This window comes from Emys orbicularis, chromosome 10 (genome assembly GCF_028017835.1).
Source record: "Emys orbicularis isolate rEmyOrb1 chromosome 10, rEmyOrb1.hap1, whole genome shotgun sequence".
Lineage (NCBI taxonomy): Eukaryota > Metazoa > Chordata > Testudines > Emydidae > Emys > Emys orbicularis.
Window position 1 is genome coordinate 40,096,267 of NC_088692.1, and position 17,001 is coordinate 40,113,267.

At 44.4% G+C, this 17,001-nt stretch overlaps 2 protein-coding genes across 2 annotated transcripts in view; one reads left to right on the forward strand and one right to left on the reverse strand.

Annotated features, from left to right (window-relative positions):
• Window positions 1–17,001, reverse strand: part of IFT140 (intraflagellar transport 140) — a 242,819-nt gene that overhangs the window by 41,357 nt on the left and 184,461 nt on the right. The window lies entirely within an intron of this gene.
• The window catches only part of TMEM204 (transmembrane protein 204), a 36,764-nt gene that overhangs the window by 4,372 nt on the left and 15,391 nt on the right, over window positions 1–17,001 (forward strand). Inside the window, exon 2 of the mRNA XM_065411476.1 lies at window positions 14,251–14,406. Coding sequence (XP_065267548.1) covers window positions 14,251–14,406 — 156 coding nt within the window. The remainder of the gene's footprint in view (window positions 1–14,250; window positions 14,407–17,001) is intronic.

Genomic DNA, 17,001 nt, shown 5'->3' on the forward strand with positions numbered 1-17,001 from the left:
GCTGCCGAGAGGCGTGCTGAGGCTGTGGAGGAGGGGAGAAGCGGGGGAGGGGCTCTGGCCGCCGCTGCCAGCCCCGCTGCCGCTTTCCCTCACAGGTGCACTGCCCCGCCCCCCAGCGCTGCCGGGCGGCGTGCTAAGGCTGTAGGGGATGGGGGGAGCTGGGAAGGGGCTTTGGCTGCCGAGGCCCCAATGCGAGCGGCGCTCGGCCACCCTGTCAGCCACTTTTCGGTCGATAAATAGCCGACCGGTGGGAAATCCCGGACATTTTTAGAAATCCCCCCCGGACGGCTATTTAAAGAGCGAAAAGCCGGATATGTCCGGGGAAACCTGGACGTATGGTAGCCCTAGAGGTGGGCATCTGCTGTAGACCACCAGACCAGGAGGATGAGGTAGACGAGGCTTTCTTCAGACAACTAACAGAAGTTTCCAGATCACAGGCCCTGGTTCTCATGGGGGACTTCAATCACCCTGACACCTGCTGGAGAGCAATACAGCAGTGCACAGACAATCCAGGAAGTTTTTGGACAGTGTTGGGGACAACTTCCTGGTGCAAGTGCTGGAGGAACCAACTAGGGGCTGTGCTCCTCTTGACCTGCTGCTCACAAAAAGGGAAGAATTGGTAGGGGAAGTAGAAGTGGGTGGCAACCTAGGCAGCAGTGACTGTGAGATGGTCGAGTTCAGGATCCTAACAAAAGGAAGAAAGGAGAGCAGCAGAATATGGACCCTGGACTTCAGAAAAGCAGACTTTGACTCCCTTAGGGAACTGATGGGCAGGATCCCCTGGGAGGCTAATATGAGGGGAAAGGAGTCCAGGAGAGCTGGCTGGTATTTTAAAGAAGCCTTATTGAGGGTGCAGGAATAAACCATCCCAATGTGCAGAAAGAATAGCAAATATGGCAGGAGACCAGCTTCGTTTAACAGAGAAATCTTTGGTGAGCTTAAACACAAAAAGGAAGCTTATAAGAAGTGGAAACTTAGACAGATGACTAGAGAGGCGTATAAAAATATTGCTCGAGCATGCAGGGGTGTAATCAGGAAGGCCAAAGCACAATTTGAGTTACAGCTAGCAAGGGATTTGAAGGGTAACAAGAAGGGTTCTATAGGCATGTTAGCAACAAGAAGGTGGTCAGGGAAAGTGTGGGACCCTTACTGAATGGGGGGGGGGGCAACCTAGTGACAGATGATGTGGAAAAAGCTGAAGTACTCAATGCTTTTTTTGCCTCGATCTTCACAGACAAGGTCAGCTCCCAGACTGCTGCACTGGGCAGCACAGTATGGGGAGGAGGTGAGCAGCCCTCAGTAGTGAAAGAACAGGTTAAGGACTATTTAGCAAAGCTGGAGATGCACAAGTCCATGGGCCGGATGAAATGCAACTGAGGGTGCTGACGGAGGTGGCTGATGTGATTGCAGAGCCATTGGCCATTATCTTTGAAAACTCGTGGCGATCGGGAGACGATTGGAAAAAGGTGACCTTTAAAAAAGGGAAGAAGAAGAATTCGGGGAACTAAAGAACTTTCAGTTCCCGGAAAAATCATTGAGCAGGTCCTCAAGGAATCCATTTTGAAGTACTTGGAAGAGAGGAAAGTGATCAGGAAAAGTCAACATGGATTCACTAAGGGCAAGTCATGCCTGACCAACCTGATTGCCTTTTATGATGAGATAACTGGCTCTGTGGATATGGGGAAAGCAGTGGATGTGATATACCTTGACTTTAGCAAAGCTTTTGATATGGTCTCCCACAGTATTCTTGCCAGCAAGTTAAAGAAGTATGAATTGGATGAATGGACTATAAGGTGGATAGAAAGCTGGCTAGATTGTCGGGCTCAACGGGTAGTGATCAACGGCTTGATGTCTAGTTGGCAGCCGGTATCAAGCAGAGTGCCTCAGGGGTCGGTCCTGGGACCGGTTCTGTTCAACATCTTCATTAATGATCTGGATGATGGGATGGACTGCACCCTCAGCAAGTTCGCGGATGACACTAAGCTGGGGGGAGTGGTAGATACGCTGGAGGGTAGGGGATAGGGTCCAGAGTGACCTAGACAAAGTGGAGGATTGGGCCAAAAGAAATCTGATGAGGTTCAACAAATACAAGTGCAGACTCTTACACTTAGGACAGAAGAATCCCCTGCCCCAGTCCCAACTCAGCCTGTGGTCCGGACCTGCCGTGGCCAGGGCAGCACGGCCAGAGGGGCCTGGGCCCAGCCGTGGCTGGATCAGGCCCAGCCTGGCCCGGCCCCAGGTGCGGCCACGGCAGCCCGGCCCCAGACATGGATGGGGCTGTGCGGCCTGGACTGACCCCGGAGAGGCTGGGATCCAGCTGTGGTGGTGCTCCCCTGGCCCAGCCCCAGGCACGGCTGGAGCGGCCCTCCCCCAGTCCGGACCTGCTGGGGCCAGGGGAAGGGTGCCTATCCTTCAGCCCCAACTCCAGAGCTCCTGTGGTGGGGAGAGGTGCCTCCCGCCCCAGCCTAGGTACTGCTGTGGGAAGAGAGCACTGGGGGGAGTCCTCTCTCCCCGTGTAGCCCCAGAGTACCCTTCTGCACTCCAAACCCCTCATCCCCGGCCCCACCTGAGAGCCCGCACCCCCAGCCAGAGTCCTCACCCCCTGCACCCAGCCCTCTGCCCCAGCCCTGACCCCTCATCCCTGGCCCCACCCCAGAGCCCACACCCCCAGCTGGAACCTTCACACCCCTGCACCCTAACCCTCTGCCCCAGCCCTGAGCCCCTCATCCTGGGCCCCACCCCAGAGCCCGCACCCCCAGCCGGAGTCCTCACACCCCATGCACCCCAATCCTCTGACCCAGCCCTGAGCCCCCTCCCACACTCCGAACCCCTTGGCCCCACCCCCACCAGATGAATTTTGTTAACACATCACCTCCATATTGGTGCACATAACAAAATTCATTCCGCATATGGGTGGGAAAAATTATAGGGAACACTGCTTCTGAGGTCTCTTCCAACCCTAATCTTCTATGAGTCTATGAGAGACAGAAGATCAAGTGAGTTGTGAGTAGGAATGTCAGTGCAGACTAAGTGAAAATAAAATCTTTGTGAATTGGAATGATTCTGAAATGGTGCAACACAACGATAAACCTGGGCAGTGTGGTTTTCTGAGAGTGAGTACCTGGCCATATTCTTTGCCTTGATCTTAATTAAACTCTTTGATTATGGCCAAGGTTATAAGCACTAGGGTAGGTACACCAGTCTAAAGATCCCTAACATAGACAAACCTTAGGATTAGTAGTTCAAACTTAAGGGTTTTGCCATGACACTGATCCTATCACTACTGAGAACTCAGATGGCACTTCCCATCTTCAAACCATTTTACAAACAATGAATTAATCTTCACAACATTCCTGTGAGAAAAAGAAGTTAACTGACTTGTCAAAGGTCACAGAGAGATTTAGTGTCAGAGCTGGGATTAGACCTTAAAAGATTCTTCCTCTCAGACCTGTGTTCAGATCACTAAACTTCACCTAAGAAAAGAAGTTTTGTGGAGGTGATGTGTTCAGCCACAGGTTGGATGGGGCAGAGTGCCTTGCTTGTTCAACAGTTATCACTGTGGCCATTTAATGATGGGCAGGACAGTTGGATACTGCAGTGATGATGGCCATAAAATAACTGGATGGAAAGATATGACTTACTCAGAACGGTAAATCACATTTAATCCCTTCCTGTCCAAAGAATGTTAGCAACATTATGGAGCTTCAAGGATAGAGAGGGGTGTAGAGTAGGGTATACTCTGTTTGATTCCTCAGGGCTCCAGAAGACAAAGAAAACCCCAGCGGTGGGAAGCTTTATTTCAAATACAGATGCACATATCAAGAGAGCTCTTTTTTATTGTAGTTCTTACAAACAAGTATATCCAATGATGGGAAGTGGCACAATATCATGAGAGGCTACATGACATTCACAAGCACTAAATATAAACACCTGTCCAGCCTCAATGTATGCTTTACACAAGCACATTTTCACTATGAAATATGGGGATGATGTCAGGGCACAGCTCAGTGTGGGAATAAGAAACTGAAATCTGTTTACAGAGACGACAATTCAGACAATGTCACTGTCCATTAGGAATGTCTCTGATGTTTCTGTTTGGACAGTTGCCAGGCATAGACTAGCAGCTGAAGATTGTTTTAGACATCTATTACTTGTTCTGCCTACCATTGTACTGCCCCATACAGGCTGAGAGAGGTGGATCACAGTACTTTGTGAAGTCAGTATGTACCATAAGATTAAAAGAAGTCAGGAGCTTCAGATTTATAAGGCTGTCTGAAGACTGACTGAGATATTGTACTTAGACATCATGGGTTCACTGGCTGACAACACTGGAGTGTCAAGGATATAGTCAATATCTAAATAAGGAAAATTGTTAATGGAACATCAGGGAGCCAATCTTGAAAACCCTTACACATGGAAATAGTCCTTAATCATGCAAGTTCTGCCACTGAAGTCAGTACGACTCATGTGAGTAAGGATTTGCTAAAGTTGAAAATATAAAAGTCAATATTCATAATGTTAACTCAGGATAACTAAAGTAGTATATGTATTCACATAAGTGCTATGGAGCCTTAACATTGCCATTTTAAAAATAGATTTTTCTGACTTTTGTGGATTTAAATTCTCAGTTTAAGGGTGAGATTTCTAAAAGAGATTAAGTGATTTAGAAGTCTTAGAAAACTCCACCCCAAGTGGATTAAAAAAAAATGCAGAGCATCCTATAAATGCTTAAAACATACAAAACTACTCCAATGAATATATGTTTACGCAGTAACCTTGGCATTAGCAGAAGATATACAATAAACTTAAGTTTACTGTTAAAACATACTCACTGCATAAAGGAACATTTTCAGAGTTCAATTCCTGGCATCAAACCGTACACATTTCTCTATGTAGAAACTGATAAGTTTACCCATCCCTCCGTTCCAGAAATGACTGCGAGATTTGTTAAAGCTCATACGGCTTCCCTGGTAGGAATGTTGTAAACCTACCAAATTAAATACATAAAGTGTGAAATTGTGACCCCATTGAAGTCAGTGGTAAAATGCCAGTTGACTTTAATAGGGCCAGGATTTCACCTGAACGCTTTATCTTAACATTGCATTAATGTAGTTGCATTGAGCTGCCTTGTTTTCTCTTTCTTTAAAATGAAAAATACAACAGAAGAAAAAGATGGAGAATTTTTTGACTGCATGCAACATCTATTTTATCATCTATTTTACTGCACAACATAGAACTATCCAAGAGACAAAATAATAAAAATAAAAGATTAATCTTGTGTGTGTAACCCATTCCAGCAAGAAACAATCTGAAAGCAGTAGGACTCTCTGTCTATCTAAAAAATAATCTGATTTTTTCTTTGAGTAGTAGACATGTAAGCAACATTCTGGTGCACAAAAGATGCAAAGGTCCTACATACTTCTTTTCATGTGGAAGTCTCCTATCCACGTACTAACCAGAACTAGTTCTACTTGGGTTTTAAAAACAAGAAGAATTCATTAATGTTCAGACCAGTACAGGACAGCTCTTTCAAAGCTTCAGCTACTGACTCTGTTGCTGCATATTTCTATAACTCCAATTATTTAGTTATCCCAGGATGCACTTTTACATAGCCAATATCTGTTTTTGTGTTTCACAATTAGCTTCAAAATATCAGAAACCACTGCCCACTTAATAAGCAGAAAAACTAAGGAGAGTTAATGTGCTGGAAAAGGGAGCCAAGTGTCTGTCAACACTGAAACCCCCCCAGATATCATAGGATCTAATGGCTAGAACAATGGACTGGGAGTTAGGGGTCTAACGGATAGAGTCACAGGTCTAATTCTGGCTCTGCCAATGACTTACTGTGAACTTGCATAATTAGTCACTTCACCTCTTTCTGTTTCTTACCCTTTTTCTTGTCTATTTAGGCTGTAAACAATTTGGGCAGGGACCATCTCTCACTATGTGTTTGTATAGTGCCCTGCATAATGGGGCCCTGATCTTGTTTAGGGTTACTAGATGCTACTATAATGTAAATAATTTCATCCAAAAAATCTATGTTAAACGAACATTAAAGTTGCAAAGTCAAGCACTCAAAAATTAGGAATTGTGAGAATTAAGGTTGTCCATGCAACCTTAATTTGGCCCACTTGTGATTATGCATTATGATAAAGTCTTTAATTACATGATCACACACTGATTTCCCCCCCCAAAGGATTCCTTTTTCGTTCAGTGAATTCAGTATTTTTTTTTATCCTTCAGATTAAGTGTGTGGCCCCAGTCCTTATTTAATACACACCATACAAACCCTGCACTGAATAAAAAATTAATTTCCTCATGAGTGTTTCATATAGGGGTCTCATCACAGCTCCGTAGCTCTTCACAAACATTAATTAATATATCTTCACAACATCTCTATGAGATGAGGTGATATTACTATCTCCATTTTACTGGTGGGGAACTGAGACTGAAAGAGATTAAGCCCAAAACTGTAAAAAATGTCCACTAATTTTGGTTGCTCAACTTGGAACACCTAGGGTATGAGTCGTAAGAGTATCTAGCATTTTTATAGGACTTCATATGTTCAATGCCACTTTCCGCAGCTCCCATTAGCTGGGAACCGTGAACCGTGGCCACAGGGAGCTGAGGGGCTCCATGCCTGCAGATGCTCCAGGTAAACAAAATGACAATGTATTAGATATTCAATTCAATGATTCCACAGAATTTTAAATCATCAAATTTTGGTGTAGACCTGTTTATAAGCCGACCCCCGCTCTTTGATGCATCACTTTTTTACCAAAAATATTCGGCTTATGAACGAGTATATACGGTACTATTCTGACCTTGATAAGTCAATGTAGAGAACAGAAAGAAAAAAAAATCAGCACAATCTGATTTTTAAATCAGATCATTCTGCCTCATTATTTCTGAACACTGCAAAATTACTGTCTAATATGACTAACCTACATTTGGAGAGCACAAATATCTCAGGGGATGTCATAATCAAACAAAACTGCTGCTCAAGAATAGCAAAATCAAACCAACATTTCATAATCCAGATGGTTAGGGAAATGAGGGAGGCGATGAGGAATTTGAGTTGGTTTCATCCTTGGAGTTTGGGTGCTAAACACAGACTGAACTGATCCTTGCAATTGAAACAATGCAGCTTTGACCATCTCATTGGCTTACTCTGCTCTGGCCTATAGGAGACCCAAGTCTGATTTTGTATTAATTCCATTCCTCTCTGATAGTAAATTCAGAAAAATGAGTGGGAGCACTTTGCATTGCTCAGCAGTGACCCCCTTACGCTGATTTTGGAGCCATTCAATGCCTATCACAATTGAGTCCTGTTTAGTCCTCATTGACCAAGTGGACAGTGGCTGTTAAATGGGATCTTAGAGGATGTAGGAGAGGGGAGGAACAGGGAGATTCTCAGGACTCTGCCAGGGATGCACTGGACTGACGTCAATCACAATTCACATGGTAGCAGGATGCAGAAAGCTATAAAGATGCGATCTTGGTAGCAGAGTGATGAACTCCTTATATGATGTCCAGTCCAATTTCTACTTAGCTTTCAGTCTAGTGTTTGGTTAGAACTCCAGATATCATTGGCTCTTAGTCTGCTCCCCTAACCATTGGAAATTTCTTCAAACAGTTAACGTCAATGGCAGGGTATCAGGGTTCCCTCCCCACTCTGAGCTCTGGGGTACAGATGTGGGGACCCGCGTCAAGGACCCCCTAAGCTTATATTTCACCAGCTTAGGTTAAAAACTTCCCCAAGGCACAAATTCCTTTCCTTGTCCTTGGACGGTATTGCTGCCACCACCAAGTGATTTAAACAAACATTCAGGGAGGGGCCACTTGGAGCCCTATCCCCTCCAAAATATCCTCCCAAGTCTCTTCACCCCCTTTCCTGGGGAGGCTTGAGAATAATACATCAACCAATAGGTTAACAAAGCGAGCACAGACCAAATCCTGGTTTTTAGGACACTGAAAATCAATCAGGTTCTTAAAAGAAGAATTTTAATTTAATATAAAAAAAAAAAAGTAAAAGAATCACACCTGCAAAATCAGGATGGAAGATAACTTTACAGGGTAAATACAAAGATTTAAAACACAGAGGATTCCCCTCTGACTCTGCTTCCCAGTTACAAAACAGGAATAAAATTACCTCTTAGCATAGGGAAAATTCACAAGCTAAAACAAAAGATAATCAAACGCATTTCCTTGCTATTAGTTACAATTTCTGTAATTTTAGATGTACAGTATCATTTCAGGATCTTGTTAGGAGCTGGTTTACCTGCTTGGTCTCTCTCTTTGTCCTGAGATGGAACCAACAAAGAGAGCACAAACAAAACCTCCCCCCCCCCATTTGAAAGTATCTTCTTTTCCCATTGGTCCTTCTGGTCAGGTGCCAACGAGGTTAATTGAACTGATTAACCCCTTACAGGTAAGGGGATTCTGTACCTCTGGCCAGGAGGGATTTTATGTTACTGCATACATAAGGGTTGTTACCCTTCCCTTTATATTTATGACACAGGGCCATATCAGCAGTGAGTTCAGAACAAAAGAAATGGGATGTCCAAAATACCTTTGTCATCCCGACAACCTTAGACAATAGATTTCAGAAGTTAATAGTTATCACAAATGCCACCAGTAATTGTGAGAACATTAAAGTCCTGCGAACCTCATGTTTCAGGAATCATGGCTTATACAAATCCTCCTGAAAAACTGATATGTAGGGGTTACAACGAGGCTATTGGTAGGATCACAGCTATAGCAAACATATTAGAAAAGACAGAAGAGTTTGTAATAGTCAAAGCAACAAGTTCTAAACTCATGGTTATTATAAAATCCTCCATGCAGAAGTTGTCAGAGTTTACAACTGAAATGAACTATCACTGAGTCATGGCTATTATAAAATTTAAAGGAGAAGCAGAAAGTTTATAAAGCTCATGAACTGAACATTTCAAGCTTCACAGTTGTTACAAATGCTCAGCATAGAAGCCAAGCTTTATGAAAGATGTGAACTAGTTATTTCTTGGTTGACAGATAGTACACACAGAAAAGAAGCATTATGGCTTGCCCTCCCTCAGTGTTACTGATGGGGGAAGGCATCTTTAAAATCTCCTAACTGAGGCTGTGAGGGGATGCACTGAATACCATGGTAGCCTAGTCAGACTTCTTCCGTGACGTGCCCCACTTTTTGGGGTGTATTGACTATCTTGTAGAGTCCAAGAGTCTGAGTCTGGGGTTACACAAGAAGAACAACCCTGGGCAGAATCAAGCCGAATGAAGGTTATAATGACCATTCACTGGAGGAGAAGACAACAGTTTAAAGAGTCGTATTTCTACACGGAAAGCTATTACAAATGCCACAGAGAAGCAACAGAGTTTATAAAGGCGGTTTGCTACTATTTTTGCTTTAGTTATTAGTGAAGAGGGAATCATTACAGTTCTAGAAGAATCCTAAAAATCAGGCTACATCATACAATGGAACTATTAGGGGCACAAACAATTGTATCATAATATGAAGTACGGAAAGGTACTGAACTGTTGTCACAGCATAGATTTTAAAGTCATTGCACTGGCATATTTCATGAAATCATGACAGTTATTTCCTCCTTTATTCTATGCTCTCCCTTCATCATCTTACTGGGGTTCCATCCTGAACCACATTTGACCTTCCTTTTAATATACAAACCATTGGTTATATTTCTATACTTCTTTGTACAGTTTATTATATTGGCTGGATTGGCATTCCTAAGCTCAGAGCTATTATAAACTGTGTGAAGAAAACAAGAGCTTGTAATGTCTGCAAAACAGCTATTTTTGTGTTCAAGGCTACTACAAACTTCCCAGCTGTCAAGAGCATATAATAATCATGAACCAATTATTCCTGGGCTCACGGTTACTACAAATTCTGCAGGAAGCTGATGGAGTTAGTCATGGTTGCAAACTGGCTATGTCTGGACTCCTGGCTATAATCATTTCTGTGTGAAGCCAAGGCCATCCTTACCCATACACAAACTACGCAGCTGAGTAGGGCACCAGGAAATTTGGGGCACCAAATTTCCCGGTGCTCTATGCAGATACATGCTGCTCCAGCGGCCAGCCCGATCCCCCAGCCAGCTGAGCCAGCCAGGAAAGCTGCCCCTACCCCTGCTCTGCCCCTGCTCCGCCGCTGCCCTGCCTCTTCCCACCCCTGCTCCACCTCAGCCCCGCCCCCACTCCACCCCTTCCCCTGAGCTACGTCCCAGGGGACTGCAGCAGGGGTCGGGCACGCCCTGCACTCAACAGGCGGCAGGAAGTGGAGCGACCCGGCCCCAGCTTGCTCCGCTCCGCTGGCTCCCAGCTGCGCTACCGGTGAGTGCTGGGGGGCGGTTCTCCCTTTGCCCCCCAAGTCCCAAAGCTGGGAGCCAGGGGAGCAGAGCGGAGCGGGCTGGATCTGGGTCACTCCAATTCCTGCCACCCTGTGAGTGCGGGGTCGGGCCCACCCTGCAATCACCGGGCGGCAGGAAGTGGAGCGACCTGGCCCCAACCCGCTCCGCTCTGCCAGCTTGTACTGGGGGGCGGTTTTCCCCCTGCCTCCCAAGCCTGCTCCTTCCCCCCCCCCCCCGGAGACTTGGGGCCAGCCCCCCCCCCCCCCCATGGGGGAGCTGCGTAGGGCACCAAAATGTCTAGAGACAGCCCTGGGTGAAGCCAAAAGAACTTACAATAGTTTTATATGTCTATGAGCCTAGTAACAGCAAATATAAATAAGTCATGAATGACAGAGTTCATTAAGACAAAGTTGTGGTGTTTCGATCCTCATGGGTAGGGCTCTGTGTTTGTCATGGAGGTCGGTGACTTTCCGTGACCTCTGTGACTTCTGCAGCAGCCAGTGTGGCTGACCCCAGGGCTGCGCAAGCAGCTGGCTCCACAGCCAGCTGCTCAGGTGGCCCCAGGGACAGCCACACCAGCCACTGTTGGAGCGGCTCTGCAACCAGCCGCTCAGGCAGCCCTGCAGCCAGTCACACCAGCCCTGGGGCCAGCCGCACTGGCCACTGCTCAGGCAGCCCTGTGCAGCTGGCCCTGGGACTGCCGCAGTGGCAGGTGCGGCTGGCCCCAGGGACTGCCTGAGCAGTGGTCCCGGGAGCAGCCAGATGAGTGGTGGGTGGGCAGCCCCCGGCAGCGGTCCCAGGATGGCCAGAGCAGCCGCTGCTCAGCTGCCCCTGGCCCCCCCACAGCAGCACCTCTCCCCCTCCGCCCCCAAGATTTAATCAGGGGTATTTATAGTATAAGTCATGGACAGATCATGGGCCATGAATTTTTGTTTACTGCCTGTGACCTGTCCATGACTTTTATAAAATATATCCATGACTAAATCATAGCCTTACTCAGGGCATTACAAATACCAGGGATGTGCAATAGGAGTTTACAAAATATAGCAATCTGGTATTTCTCAGATCGTGGTTAGTACACATTCCAAGGACAAGCCAGCAGAATTTATTACATGTGAACTAAGTACCCTCTGGGTTCAGTGGTATAGTTAGACAAAGGACTTTAATAATAATGGTTGTGAATTGGCTGTTTCTAGATTCAGTTATTACAAACTCATCAGGCAAGCTTATAATATTATAAAAGGCTATTTCTCAGAAAGCCATAGTCTACACTTATGATATAGGTATGACACTTTCAACATTCATCAAGTTTTACTGATGTTTGTAAAGCCTAGCAGGTGCCTGATGATGGTTTGTGTCCCAAAGCACTTCATGACACTTCATGTTCACTGTGGGGAGACTGCTTAGTGCTCCCACTACTAAGGAATTGCACTTTCAAAATTAGCACTGAGTCTTACCATAAAATTTACTGGTCCTTACTTTCAGAAGTAAGTTCCTCTGCTTTCAGAAATGGATTAATCAGGAAAACCAAAACTATATGTGTTTAGGGCCATATCCTGCTAACCTCTTACTGAACTGGCTCATTTCAATGGTACTCCAAGATGTAAGGTTATCCAGCGTGAGTAAGGCTGGCAGTGTATGGCTCTTAACATCTAACGCTAACATGTCAGCAATCAATTGTATATTACTTACTGTACAGGGAGTTAAAGGTGACCTACATGGGAAAAATTGGGGGAAGGGGTGGAGTGTGGGTGGGACCTGGGGCAGAGTGGGGGTTGAGCACCCCCAGGGCAAGGAGGAAGCTGGCACCTGTGGACAAGATCTCCCTTTCTAATAAAAACAAACTAGTAGGAAAAAAACCTTACACAACCCAAAAAACTACCCCATTTGTGGGTTAAACTCTTTTGTGTCTTTTTTATATGGTATTAATAAACAAAGAGAGGCACAAACTCACTTTTTCACTGTGCAGGTTACCTTTATGTCTTTTGACAGGTTTATTCCCTTCTTGGGCATTCATTTAAGGGTTTCACTATATTTCTTAATATATTTTGGTATGCACCTGTTTTTTTAAACACAACTTATGCCTTTCACAGAAGTTCATGTTTGAATGGACTCCACTAAGTATTGTTAGTTCTCAACAAATTTCCTAGTTTCATTCCATAGTAATATAGAGTATTGGCACCAAACATCACATATACTTGTCAGAACCCAATAAATAAATGGTGAGACCTGGGAACAAGCCACTGCAAAATCATGGAATCTTGTTACCAAAAAAACCTGGGAAAATGTAACAGGGTGTAACAATAGCTGAGAATTAACCCTTCCGTGACATTTTCATCACATAGGAAATCTCAGATCCTAGTATCTCATGCACCCACACTGTCCATCCATAATCAACTATTTCACCTTTGACAATTCTGGTGAAGATTTGCATTCATTGCCAGTGTAAACATTTTCCTTTCCAAAGTGTGGCCATTTACATGGCAAGCCCTTCCTACTTCAGAGTAGCAGTGGCATATTAGGCAAGGGATGTTGTGTTGGCACAATGACATTTATAAAGCCCACCGTTAGCTAGAAAGGAAGGAAAAAGATGAAAACAGGTCATCCATCACGTTAACAGGAAAAGAAGAAGAAAAACACCATCAACCTGACTAAAAGTAGTAAACTTTGCAATGAATACAGTCTATTCAGTAACCAGCTAGGAAATGTGTTCATTTCTATTAAGTACCTATCCTGGCCTCCAAATATTTATTTCCATGATTAATTCTATATTTGTGCTGTGTGTTGTAATATGTAAATAGTACAATACTGCACAGTAAAACTATAGATATAACTGTATACACATATCAATGACTGGACACAACATGTGTACAGTGTATTACAAGGGTACGTCTATACTTACCTCCGGGTCCGGCGGTAAGCAATCGATCTTCTGGGATCAATTTATCGCGTCTTGTCTAGATAAATCGATCCCGGAAGTGCTCGCCGTCGACGCCGGTACTCCTGCTCCGCGAGAGGAGTATGCGGAGTCGACGGGGGAGCCTGCCTGCCGCGTGTGGACCCGCAGTAAGTTCGAACTAAGATACTTCGACTTCACGTAGCTGCAGTTGCGTATCTTAGTTCGAAGTGGGGGGTTAGTGTGGACCAGCCCCAAGAAAACTGCAACAACCCCACAAATAATTGCCCTTTTACCTTCAACTGATTCCCTACTCAAACATCCAGAAAAAGAGGAGTTTTGCAATGTGCCTGGTAAATTAACAAATCTGGGCTCTGACAGACCAGGACAGGGAGCAAATTTTAGTAGTTGAGAATCTCTCCCATAATACCCTACCTGTAGCTCCCACTTAAACAAGGGAGATGCAGGCTTTAGCTCATCAGTTGGTCTCAAATGCAACATTATTATACTGGGAGAAAGACAATGAGTTCAAAGCAGTAGGTTTGCCTTGGGAGTTATTATTATTTGTATTACAGACGTTGTGCTAGGTGCTGTACAAACACAGAACAAAAAGATGGTCCCTGCCCCAAAGAGTTTGTGCTTATAATTATGGATAAAGCAACCAGAAGGACAAATGTTTATTCTTTTTTGGAAGGCTATCCCTGAAAACAAGGCTATCTGCTTTATACAAGGGCTGTCTGCACTGAACAGATTATGACAGATTTCTGTGTAACTGAAAGGCAACCTGTTCTTAGATAGCCTAATCATGAATGTAGATCAGAGTAAGAGTTTGTTATAAATTGGGATAAAATTAGTAGATATGCAGCTTCTGAAGCATTCTTTCAGGGTCTGGCAACTCTGCCATGGCTTCTCGGTGGGGTATTGCTTTTCAACCCCCAAGATTTTATTTTAAGATGATGCTCTTACTCGGTCTTTGTGTGTCCCCCACAGTGCAGTTTGACATGATGCGGGCCTGTAACCTAATCGCTACCGTCGCCTTGACTGCTGGTCAGCTCATTTTCGTCTTGGGCCTAGTGGAACTGCCTGTTATTTCACAGGATGTCCAGTGGTGGGAGGAAGCCATAGCTGCTGTGTTCCAACTTGCCAGTAAGTACCTCTTTTTGCACATGGAGAAGGACCTGGTAAATTCTATCTAGATCAGGACAGGCAGAGTATTCTGCTTTACACATTTTTTAGAATAAACAGAACAGCAATAGGGTTTGAATTCCAAAGTAGATCTCGTCGGATGTTTTCTATCCCTCAATAGCGCTCTCTTAATATTAGCCCATTGATTTACGAGCTTCTGCAGAACACAAACAGGAGATTATTTCTGGAATAGATCTGAATAAGTCCTCAGTCAACCAAGAAAACAAGCCACTGTGTAGCTCTCATTAGTAAAGAAGGCAAAACACAAGGAAACACAGTGGAAGCCAAACCTCAAGATTTAATAGGACTAAAAATACCAGAGGGACTATAGAGAAGAGTAAAGATAGGACAGAATGAATTTCTGCAGTCATACTGCAGTGTGATTATATGCCTTTACTTGACTGAATTTTAGTCCAGGGAGATCTGCTAGATTGCAATGAGTGGGAATGACTAGTAAATAAAACTACAAACTGCAGAATGAAACACTATGGAAACACTGACAGTTATAAATGAAATTCCCATAGTAATTCTCATGGATAATAACTGTATACAGAATCCAGTGGGGAAAGGAGGAAATGGTTTCATCTCTACTCCACAGTGAAACCACTGGCATCAAATCATAAACATTTTGCATTAATGCCTTCCTTTACTACACAAGTCAGTCAAGACATCCATGCAAAGAACAGTCATTGAATAGGAGTTCCATACACAGAGGGCTTGCAGGATTGGGTCCAAAATGTATAATTAAATGGAAAAAAAACATGGTGATGTAATATTAATGCATGTTAAGGTCAGAGCCCGATTCTTTACTTCAGTTTAAATCTCACAGCAATGCCTTTGCAGTGCCACTGGTGAAGGATAGCTGAGACACCCATTCAAGACTACTGGGATTCAAAGGCCCAATAAGGAGAAGGGACTGTATGATACACAAAGAGACATATTAGTTTAAGCTGTAATACACTCAGTTTCTGAGTCCAGTGGGACCCCATGCACTGGTGCAACACTGCCAGGATCCAAAACTGCAGCCTTAGCAGAGCAAGATCTGCACACAGCCTCTTCTTGTGAGATCAGCAGCACAGCACACTGCTTTTACCTTTGGATGCCTTTTGTCCAGTTCTTTCTTCCCTTTGGTGTGAGGTCTGCCTTTCTCTCCCTCTCTCTCCTCCTCTCCAAAGCTCAGCATGCCTGTTTTCCACAGACAGGAAATGCATTCTGGCTCTGTTTAGATTTGTTGTTTCATTGACAAACAGTCCAGTGGACAGCCATGTGCCTTTCTTCTATCAAGGCTGCTAATTTTAGACTGGGCTTCCCCCCCCCCCGTGCTGGAGTCTGTTTTAAATACAGTCAGAGAGAGACTGAAGGGCGCCAGGATATCCTGACACAGGAGAAGGAAATGCCTGCTATTACCTGTTATGCAAGCTGAACCTTGAAATCCCCAGTGCTGGGAGGGGAAAAGGGAGGAAAGCCAGAGTCAGAATGATTAACAAAACGCTAATGAGAACAGTGAAAGAAAAAACAAATGAACTCCTGGACTCAACTGTCTATACTCAAAGGTGTGAAAAGAGGGAATCTGGCAGCTAGTGACACTGTTACAAAGAAAGACCATCGGCTGTTTGAATCAGACGGCTCCTGTTTGCAGAGGTGATGCAATGAGTCTCATAGGAAGATAGAAAGGGGAGCAAGGTCAGCTGTCAGATATATTGCTCTCCACTAGATGAACCTTCATTGTTACCTGGATGTTTTCTCTCAGTCTTGCAATGAGTTACAGGAGACCCATTTAAAATCTTATTCGCTTCATGAAGTTTTATGTTTAAAATAATTCTCTCCAGGCCATACAGTTGATATATTCTCGCATGAACACATTTAGATAAAGAAGGAGAGAGATGTAAACTTCCACTACCCCATCCAACGATCAACTTTCTACTGGTAGCTCTCACTCTTTCTCAAGGATGATGAGGGATGGCTGGGAGTGAAGGAAGTCAGTCTGACTATCCATGTTAATCTCGATCCTGGGATGAGGCATTAGGAGTGTGGTATCTGAGGAGGTCGTTTCCTCCTTTGTACCCCTGGCACCTAATGTATTCCTTCCACTATCAAGAAACTCAAGTTGACCACAAAAATCTCACCTGCCAAGTCTCCTGGATTAAGCCCAGAGTACACAACATTAAACATCATGACCAACGTGTTATTTCTATTTTTTTTATACCAATGTACACATTCATAGTGTGAGTGGGACCAAAAGTTCAGCTGATTGGACAAAATACACTGCTAGATCTAAGACATCAGGAGTGTTTTGTTTGTTTTCTGATGGGAGACGGGATCTTTTCCACTGGGAAACTACAGGCAATAGTTTGTAGCCAATCCTATGTTCCAGAGTGAGAACCTCCCAGAAGGTTTCAGCGTAAACTAGCAAGTCCATAAAGAAGGGCAGACGCATAAGAAGAGAACAGTGGATATGAAACATGTATTTATAAGAACTTTCTACACAAAACATAGTCAAATGAGGACTGTGGAGTTTCATTCACACTGTGGAATTCTGCCCCCTTCATTTCTAAT